Here is a 10,485-nt window from a genome sequence, read left to right as displayed (position 1 = left end):
GCAACTCTGCCTTCGCATCCCTCCCCTTTGTATCCCTCCCTTTTCACCTCCCCCTTTGCACCTCTCTCGCTTACAGCCCTCCCCTTTGCCTCTCTGCCCCCTTCGCATCTCTGCCTTTCCCCATCCCTCCCCTTCGCATCTCTGCTCCTCGCATCTCTGTCCCCGCACACCTCCTGCCCCGGCTCTCAGCCCTCCGTGCTCTGTCCCTGGCACCCTCCACCCCTCCTCACCCGCTCCTCGCCGCCTCCGTGCGCTCCTGCCCAGCCCCGGTGCCCGCAGCCTCCGGGCCGTCCGTGCCCCGCTGCAGCCCCGCGGAGCCCGGCCCGGAGCCGCCCGCGATGCCGCTGCCGGCGTCGCTGCCGGTGCCGGTGCTGGGGCTGGTGCTGGTGCTGGGGGCCCGGGCGGGTGCCGGGGGTGGCTGCCAGCTCCCGGCCGAGTGGCGGCCGCTCAGCGAGGGCTGCCGGGCCGAGCTGGCCGCGATCATCGTGTACGCGCGGGTGCTGGCGCTGCACCCCGACCCCTACGGCGCCTACAACTACCTGCCCTGGCAGAGGGGCCCCCCCGGCGGCGCCCAGCACGGAGCGGGGGATCTCTTCTACTCGGCCGAGATCGAGCTGCTGTGCGACCAGGCGTGGGGCAGCATGCTGGAGGTGCCCGCCGGCTCCCGCCTCAACCTCACCGGCCTCGGCTACTTCTCCTGCCACTCGCACACCGTCATGCAGGGCTACGCTTATTTCTTCTTCCTGCGGTGAGTGCCGGGCTGGGGGGACCGGGCAGGGGTTGGGATGTCGCGTCCCGGCTGCGGGGGATGCGCGCCCGTCCCTGCCCGCAGGGTTCGCTCCGTCCCGCTCTCCGCGCACCGCCCGCTCCTTTGGGCAGTTTCGTAGGGAAAGGAAAGCCCGGAGCACCAAACTCCCGTAGTATTCCAGCACATGCACAGGGAGCTGCTGTTGAGTAGCTCGTGGGTGCTGCTGCTTTTGTTTATACGGCGGGACGGTCACGGAGCTGGAGAGAGGCCAGCGCGTTTGCCGAAGTTTGTCGTGGGAGTTTAAAACCCATCCCCAAATACTCACCCGATAGCTTTCCATCGACTCTGCTGAGTCCCGGCCAGACTCTGAGTTTGGGCTCATCGAAAGAATAAGAAAATAAACCACAATGTGGGAACAGAGCCATTTCTGCGACCTTTCAATTTGAGAGCATTTGTGAAATACTACTCAGTGGCTTGTTTTGAAATACTTGGTATATTAGGCTGGGTGCATGACAAAACTCATTTTGATGCTGTCTAGGGCTTAGTCTGCAGCAACATCTTTAAACACATTTTATTGACGCAAGTTATTTATTGACTGCTTGAAGGAGTACTTAAACTCCTTGCTCAAGGGCAAAGTGATGCAAATTTAGTAGAAACTGTGGCCCAAAATACAGATTTGCCTCCTTCATGGTGTCTGCAAGGTGGAAGGAGCAGTTTGGTCCTTACTGCTGCTGCCTGATGCAGTCCTTGTGGTGGGAATTGTCATTTTGGTGCCAGGAGAGCTGAGAGCTACTTGTAGGCTAAAAGTCTGTGTGACTTTTTGTCGAGCCAGGCTGAGGTATGACAGGTGACTCCTGCAGGCGAGAGAGTGCTGTTCATTCTCACAGCGGGCTGCCCCTGCAATCTGTGTTCCAGAATGGATGAGAACTACATCCTGCTGCCACACGGAGTCAACTTCCAGGAGGCGATTTTCCCCGACACCCAGGAGAACAGGAGAATGTTTGCCAGCCTTTTCCAGTTTTCCAACTGCTCGCAGGCACAGCACGTGCTGAGCTTCTCCAGTGACTGGGAGATTCAAGAGGACAACCGGGTAAGGGATTTGTTTGCTTTCCAGTGCTTTGTTTTCAAAGTGGGCACAGGCATTCCCATGTCCTTTGTGAACATGTGTACATGAATGCAGAGCAGCAGGTCCCTGATTTTCCTGTTCCTTGGGTATCACTAGCAAAGTAACACACTGGTGAGGAAATATTAAACTGTTTTCAAAGCTGACCTCTGTGCTAACCTCTTCAGCTTCCCATGGACCTGAGCAAAACTTGGTATCAACTTGTTCATGAGCAATAGGTTAAAAATAGTATTACTTGTGATCTTGTCTTCCCCCACACAGATAATTTCTGGGTTTGCTATCTCTAGACCTCTTTTTTAAAATTCAGCTGAAATACTCAGGAGCAGATCTTTGCTTTTGAACTTCTGTGTTCATCTCATGTAGTGAGAGCAGTGCCTGGACCATGACAGACTGTAAGGGATTGTTCTTGCCTGACTCCACAGAACAGCATAAACATCTACTGAACTAATCAGCCTGAGCTACCTTTGTAGCAGCTGGGGAAAAAAATACTCTTAAGGGCACATTTCAAGTGAGTGATGAGGGCAGGGTTCCTCCGAGGGATGCCAGCACTTACTCCTGAACAAGACAGATGAAATGTCTCTTTCTCCTTTCAAGGAAGGCCACAGAAAGCAGTTCACCCTCTAGGCAATCCTCCCTTAAGAACATCCAAAGATGCCCACTATTGGTGGCTCCTGAGCCCCTTTATGGGATTGTAGTGTGTGTAATAAATGCAGGATTTTAACAAATGCTTATTTGGCAGAGAGGAGCAACATGTTATCATGTGTGTGCATGTTCTGGATGTGCATGTACTTTTGAGAAAGTGGAACTTGGAGTGGTTTAGTGCTAAACTTTGTTTTGTGAGGCTGGTGGCTTCCCCTGGTATCTCAGAACATTTTAAGCACCTTTCTGGGTCAGGATGGACAGGACAGGTGTCATTGCTTGTGTCTTCTGTGGATTTACCCAAGGCATGATGTTTATGTATGACAGCAGATGTGTGAGTGGCTTGCTTGGGAGATGGATGGAGGGAACTCAGTAGCTGGCTGAGCCTTTTCCTTCCACCACCTGGCCAAATGCCAGCATACAAAGTTTGAGCTGCTGTGTGGCCATCTGGCCAGTGACACAGCTCTTCTCCTTGGGATGCCCCATGAGCAAGTGTTTTCTTGCTGCTGATATTTTTGAGGGGAGACTATGAAATGGTGCTGTTCAAATATATGGGACAGCAGCATAAACTGATATTTAAAAGGAAATTAGTTATCCTACAATTAAATTGCAGAGGTGTAACCCTGTCTGGGCAAGAAGGGGGAGGTGGAGAGCCCTGGTCCCAACCCTGCCTCCTCCCTCCCAACCAAACCCTGCTCCCCAGTGCCACAAGCAACATACTTGGTAAGTAAAGGTGCTGCTGCTGCCAAATCCACAGATTTTTGTCCAGGGGAGCAAAGTGGCATGGGGAGGCCACCAGATCCAACTGCCAGTGTCTGCTGGTGATGCCTCTGCACTGTTTATTTCGTCATGCTGAGCTAAACGTAGGGGATCCTGATGGGCTGGTGCTTGTCTATGCCAGCAGTGAATCTCACCAGTCAGCCTTAATGGAAATGACCAGGCAGAAACCCCCAGGGTAAGCTGGGGCAGCCCTCAGGATATGTATCAGAAGTGCATTTCAGCTGTTGCACTCTTTGACCCGTGCAGCTGTGAGCAGGCTGGGGGGGATTAGAGCTGCTGCTCCCACTGCTGGGGCCGGGGGCTTCAACCCCCACCCATCCAGGGAGCACATTCAGCACAACTGATGGACACTTTGTCCAGCCCTCATTATGGAAAGTAGAAGCTTCCTCTGCACCAGTTAAAAATAGCTGGGGCTGACTGTGCTCCCATTCAGCTCCTGCATCTGTGTTTGCCCAGCCGAGCGCCGGCTCCCGGCACCTGCGTGCCCCAGCCTGGGAAAGGGGGGACATTTCTGGCTGCTGCAGTATTAGGAATTTGTTCCTCAGCTCTTCCAGGTACAGGTCTCTTTACATCTCCCTCCTCTCTCTGCCTTTTTACCTGTAGTGGTAGCTTTCCCAGTTGTCACTGTCTGCTCACATCCTGTCACAGTGTGAACAATTTCTGTTTCCAAACGTGCTCGGCTGAGCTGCCCCATGCTGGCTCCTAAGCTGAAATCTGTGCTGTGTGCCAGCTTCAGGAACAGACAGTGAACAGAACTCAGAGCATTACTCCTGGAATTTTGAAAAAGAACCTGTTTGGGAGCCTGGGTACATCCTAAGTGGGGTTCTATGATGGTGTCAAGTTGGAAAGAGCTTGGACAGAGAGGAAAGGGTTGTCTCATTCTGTAGTGAGGAGTCAGGGGTCTCACTAGCTGCTGTGTACTCACATAAATTGTTGCTTAAAATACATCATGGATGTTTTGTGCAGTCAGAGAGGAGAGGTGGAAATGTTGAGACATTCCAAGCAGAAGGCAGCTGGGATGAGAGTCCCATCCCAGGAGTTCATAGGTAAGGTCCTGCCTCCAGGTGTTGGAACAGCTGCATGCAGGGACAACTTCAAAGCAGCAGGCCAGAGGAGGTTTGGAACAAAGGAATGATGAAATTTTCTGTTTACAAACAAATCCCACAGTCTGAAAGTCTTTTGGAGTCCAGCTCTTGATATATTTTTGGGGTGAACACTTTAAGAGAGACTTTGGTGCTAGAAGCACGTGCAGATGCAATGCATAATTTGTGTTTGCTGCTCTGGGATGCTCAGCCAGAATGTGAGAAAATCCCATGATGGATGAGTGTCTTTGCCTCATGTAATCCTACTCCAAGCAAGGGGTCCCTTCTGCAGGGTGTGCTTGAGCTGGCCATGCAGCAGGTGACCCCAAAGTGACCACTGACATGTTGTCCTCCTGCTTGGCCTCTTCTGTCTGCTTGGCTCCTTGCATGCAAGTACCCAAGGGATGAAATGAGGAAAACACTGACAGCTCCTTCTCCTCCTTCCAGCTAATGTGTCTTATGATGCAAAAGAGAGCAAAGAGATGTGCAGGAACTTTTTGATGCACTGGGATGTGCCACCTGCCTTTTCCATCATGGTAAAATGCTTTTAGTTTTCGGAAAGGCCCGTGGCGTGTGATGAAAAGAGGTCAGACCCAAGGCACATCTCACTGAGAATAATACTTTCCTCATCCTGGGCCTGCTGCTTTTGCTGTAAGCTAATTCCAGCTGCATTTTTAAGCCCCTTGCAGTCTGGGCTAAGAGCCAAATACTGCTTTCCATAGTTTTCCAATAACCCTACAATCTCATAAATTCACTCAGGCTCTTGTTCTGGCCATTTCAGAGTGCAGTGATTGCTCCTGTTGTTGTTTCTTTAGGCACTTGCATTTTGGCCTCCACATTTGCAGAGGCAAATATTAATGTGGCTTCATCTTGACTTTTTGTCTCAGCCCCTTGGTGATGTTTGCAGATCTCTTGCTTTACTCCAGCTTGTTGTTGCAGTGGTTTCCACAAGATTGTTTCTAAAGCCAAGGGATGATGCATTACATTGGGATTGAAATCTAACCCCCCCTGCAGAGTTTCACCATTTTGGTGCAAATCTTGGAGCTGTAATTTCTCCTTCTGGCCTTCTGCAGTGTTGTGTGATCTCACAAAGAGGACATTGTTGCTCTGTCTGCACACGAGGGATTACAGGAGAAGTGACTTGAGCTCTGGTGTCCACAAGGACAGTAGAAATCTCTAGCAGCACTTGTAGTTATCATTCAGAGGGTCTTGAAGGGGTTTTGTCAGCAGGTTGGTAAGGAAATGTGTTCTTTTGTCATCCCCCTTTATGTGAGCAGGAGAGCTGCAAAATGACCCCACAACAAGGGGCTGATGTCAAGGTGTCAGCCCAATTGTGAGCAACAGTGACAGCCCTGAGATAAAGCCCATGAAATTAAGGAGTCCAATAACTTCAATTAAGCTCAGAGATTGCAGGGGGAGACCATACCTTTTATTAAACACCTCCCCCTACATTGACTCAAGCAGCAGAGCCACAACCACACAGTTATCTCAATTGATTTAGATGAATGGACTTACCTTCTGAGAGACCTCCAGAGCTTTATCTGGAGGTATTATCTCCAATAATAGAGCTTTTGTGGGAGTAGCCAGTGTCCCAAATAAAAAGCAAGGTAATTAGTGGGTTAGCCTGGCAGTCTACAAATATCTGTTTAGCATCTTTGCGTTTGGATCTTCTTCTCTGGTGGCACCATGGCTGCTGTAGCAGACTAATGACCTGACTGGGACACCTGGAAGACTTTGGAGCAGCTGAAAAGGGAACTAGATAAGAAAAGCAATGTAACTGCATACATGGCCTTGCCATTACCGTGCAAATCAAAAATTGAATTAAATTACAATCTCCCTCTGTGGAAGTAGAGGAAATAGTTTCAGAATTATTTGTATTTTAGCAACTGCTGTGTGCATGGACTGGGAGCCACTGGGTTGGGTGAATCCCTGAGCCCATCCTGGTCCAGCCTGTCTCTTCCCTGATGCTTTCAACCAGGTGAATGGCAGAGGGTCTCAGTTAGTGACACTTCACAGCACTACAAGGACACAAGCCACAGAGCAATAGCCACCTGTTCTAGAGCTCCTTGCCTACCAGAGAAGGGCTTGTTCATGTGACGTTTGCTACAGGGACTTGTTTTGATCCATCTCCCAGGCAACATGCCCCCAGAGAGGGGGAAGAAAGAAGGAATGTTGGGGAAATCCCTGTAATTTTTCAGACCACGCTGATTTTGGAAGTGCATAAATAGTGTCATGTCCAGAGAGAGCCTGAGCTGCCTTGGATCCATGGGCCAGAGCTCTTCCTGTGGTGGCTGAGGTGGACATTGCTGATGTCAGAAGTGACTCTGCCCTGTGAGTCTTGCAAATCCTGGCCACTAGGAAAAATGAGCTGATAACTGTGTTGTCCATGTTATTCACAAAATTAAAATGAAAAAGTAATATTTTTTCTCTTATTAAAGTTAAGAGCTTCTGCTCTTGCAGAGTTCCCTCTCTGCTCTGAGTGCTAGGAGATGAGTTTCAAAACTGGAAAATGCTGTTCATGGAGTCCAGAGCCAGCAGTTTTAGGAGAAGAAGCAGTCTGAAAAAGAGCAGGTAGCATCCAGGCTTGATGGAGACAATTCTCTTTAATTCCCATGTACTGAGGTTTTGTGTTTGCTTGTGGCATGAGCTGCATTAGACATTCTCCTTTCTCTGGTCTTAAGGCACTAGGGAAACACAAAATAACCTCAGTTAAAAACAGTGCTACGTGGCAAGGCCAGTACAAAAAGACCTCAAAATAGAATTGAAGTGAGGTCCAATATCTAGAGGTTTGAAAATCTTCTTTTACATGTGGTTTCTTGCCCTGCCATTGGTTAGAGGAACTGTTTCTCCATGAGCCTAATAGCATGATAGAAAGTGCCATCACTTCTGGGTTGTTTTCATAGTGATTTACAGAGCTTTTGTTTTCCTCTCAGAAACCCACCCAGGGTGAGCCCCCTCCCTGTGATCTGTCTTTAATTTGAGTACATGTAAGCAATATCAGATGAAATGGAGAACTGCTGACAAGTGTCTGGGGCAAGGGAAGACCACAAGACAATTGATACATTTGGGTAACATCCCCAGGAGTCTTTTGGCACAGAAATGGAATTGATTCTTTCCCAAATCTTCACACCCAGGCTGTGGTAGGGGACTCTTAGGGCTCTGGCTGGCATATCCCTATCAGTTTTCTATCTTTCCACATGCACACAGGCAGATAAAATACAGAGTAAAAGATCACAAAGCAATACACAATAGCCTTATCCACAGGATGTTTCCATTGCATATAGTCTTTATTGTAATTATTACACCTAGAAGGTGTTCTGAGCAGTGCTTCTCAAGGGAAAAATGGGCAATATCTCTGCTTTTCAGTTGTTTCTTAGAGGCACATTATTTCTGCTGGGATAGATTGGCTGGTTTTCATACACAATGCAGGAGGGATGACCTGATGTAACGTGGGAGCCTTGGATTTGGTATTATTAGTGAACAGTCAGAATTTGGGATTGAAAATGGAGCTTTTCCCCACCCATGGCAGCCATGGGGGGATGGGTGTTGAGGTGAGACCCCCCCTTAGCCCCCTCCTGGTACCAACAGGGGAGCCCCAAAGAGTCCCACAGCTCCTGGTGAACATGTCTGGGCCATTGCTGCCTATCAGGCATTGCAGATTGCTCCAGAGCACAGCTCTCTCTTGCTGTGTCTCAGGCACATCCAAGTACATAATATCCTTAAAAATATCCAGTTTCCAGCTCACCAAGCAAGGAAATACCAAGACAACCAGGGGTATTGTGTATGTGTGTATGCTGCTGCCTCCTCAAAGGGTGAAGCAGCAATCCTTCCAGGAACTGGCAGGGGAGACCCACATGGCTCCAGGCCTCTTTTAATTATCCAGAGTCACACTTTAATGAAGTTCTGCCAAATGCTCTAATTCATTCCATATTTTGTGGCACTATCTGCTGCTGTACTTGAGCTTGGTGGTGAGCAGGCATCTGGCCCCAGCCCCAGGACACCTTTGGGGTTCTCTGCCTGGCTGGTGGCCACAGAGGCAGTTGATATTTGTAGGCTGAGCTCTGCATGTTGAGAGACACAAAGGTGGGGCTGAAGGGACCCTGTTGTCCCTCCTCAGTTTCAGATCCAAGGCTGTCTGCAGGGATGCCATAGCCTTGGGCTTTCCAGCCCAGACATGGTTTTCAAGCCCAGCAGTGCTTTCTTAGCTGGATTAAGAGTTTTTTGGGAGGTCCTGACCTTAGGAAACCTCTTAGACCAGGGCCAAGGCACTGTGTAGGTAGGAGAGCTGGGATTTTGATGGAGCTGCTCATGTTCCCTCTGTGCTAACACAGAAGTGGCTGAGGGGGGTGACACCTCCCTCAGGGGGGCAGTGGGAAGGTTGAATCCCACCTGAGCATCCACATGTGAAGATGGGCTGGGAATTGCAGCATTGTAGTGAGCAGTGGATTGTATTGAGCAGCAGCATTGCATTGTATTGTATTGAGCAGTGAACCTCTCATCCATCCCCTCTGGAGATGACACTGTCCTGGGAAAAGTGGCAGCCAGAACACATGAGGAGGCTGACTTCAGTGCACTGTCTCCTTCCCTGGGTGTGAGTGATACCTCTGCTTCCCTGCCCTCCTGCTCACAGCCTCCCCAGGGTGGGAAAGTGAGAAGGGACATCCCACCACTGTGAAAGATGAAGGGAGAGGTGCAGGGAAAGGGTTGGTGCTGATCTGGGCTGGGAAATTGAGTAGTGCAGGATGCTTGAAAGAGTTTGTGTCCACAACTAAATCTCCTTCTTTAACAGAGGTGCTTCCTCCACTCAAGGTGCCCCCCAGACACCTGGGACATGTTCTCCAGGGAGAAGAGCTGAGGCTGGTGTTCCTAAGGTGGATGTATCATCTTACTAACCCAAGGCAAAACAGAATGTGCAGTCCAAAGAAGCAGATCATGGGTTTTTTTGGGTCCAGTCATGCTTACAGGTCATACTTGTCCCATGACATTTCAGTCTCAGAGGGTGGAGGTGCTGACTTTGCCTGGGAGCCACTGAAAGGTGCTCAGATGAATCCTGGATCCTGCTCCCAGTCACACACTGGGGCTGTTCCAGTGCTTTGGCTGGGCTGGGAGCAGCAGGGGAAGCAAACATCAGAGCAAACATCACATGGCTCTTCACCTGCTTGGATTTTCCTAGAGCTTCTTTTGAGCCAGATCTTGGGGAATACATTCAGAATGAGTCTCAGGCAAGTTTTCTGGAACAAGATCTGCCAAAATTAATGAGGGAAGTACCCATAATTTGTGTTGTTCAATCCAGTTATGGGAGCCAACAAGCCCTTCTGTAAATCTGTGAGTCTGTAGATGAGTTGGGTGGTTTTTGTGTGCAAATTGATGCTTTGTGTTGGTCAGCAGGTGGAAAGGATGATTCATGCAGATCAGCACTCCTGGACCAGGATCTCTCCTTGATGAACATGATGCTCCTAAAGGCATTCTGGGCAGACCTTGATTTAGTTGCTGTTTATCTTGAACCCAGGGAGAGTATTTTCTTTGAATTTTTCTCTCTCTCCACCTGACCCACCTACAGAAAAAGATGGAGCAAAACATTTATTAAAATCAACGGCCACCAAAATCCAGCTGGCAGCTGGCAGACAGGACACCTGTGATGCTGCCTGTAACCAGATCAGCCACTGTGGCTTGAAGGGAGATGAGATCTTTTAATCTGGGACATATTTTCTCCCAGCCCATGCATTTTGATGTTTGTTTTCACAACTGACAAGCCAAGCTGGCTCTGAGGCAGCAGGAGTTCGAGTCCCTAATGGAAGCTGCAGACAGAGCCTTTTAAATCCTGCCTCCACCAGCCAAGAACCTTTCCAAATTCCCCTGGAGAAGTGTCCTTGCCCTGTTGTGCTCAGCCAGGAGCAGCCATGTGGTGCCAGGCTTGGCTTGGCTGCTGGCCCTGGCAGTGCTCAGCCCCTTGCAGCAGCTAATGTGAAGTGACAAACCAAAGTGCCTGGTTTAGGGGGACTGGGAACAGATGGTTTTGGTGGACCAACTGCAGCTGGTTGCTGAGCAAATCATTGCAGGTGCCTCCAGCAGCTGATGCTGTGACTCCCTTCTCTTGCTGCCCCAGTCTGTCA

The 10,485-nt window shown here is 49.8% G+C and overlaps 1 protein-coding gene across 1 annotated transcript in view; it reads left to right on the top strand.

The window, feature by feature from the left end:
- The first annotated feature begins 276 nt into the window (after positions 1–276).
- Positions 277–10,485, top strand: part of CCDC3 (coiled-coil domain containing 3) — a 36,581-nt gene continuing 26,372 nt past the window's right edge. The window contains exons 1-2 of the mRNA XM_059472455.1: positions 277–748; positions 1,664–1,838. Coding sequence (XP_059328438.1) covers positions 339–748; positions 1,664–1,838 — 585 coding nt within the window. The 5' untranslated portion in view covers positions 277–338. The remainder of the gene's footprint in view (positions 749–1,663; positions 1,839–10,485) is intronic.

This window comes from Ammospiza nelsoni, chromosome 5 (assembly GCF_027579445.1).
Source record: "Ammospiza nelsoni isolate bAmmNel1 chromosome 5, bAmmNel1.pri, whole genome shotgun sequence".
NCBI lineage: Eukaryota > Metazoa > Chordata > Aves > Passeriformes > Passerellidae > Ammospiza > Ammospiza nelsoni.
Note: the sequence above shows the minus strand (reverse complement) of the source record. Positions and strands in the feature narration are given on the sequence as shown.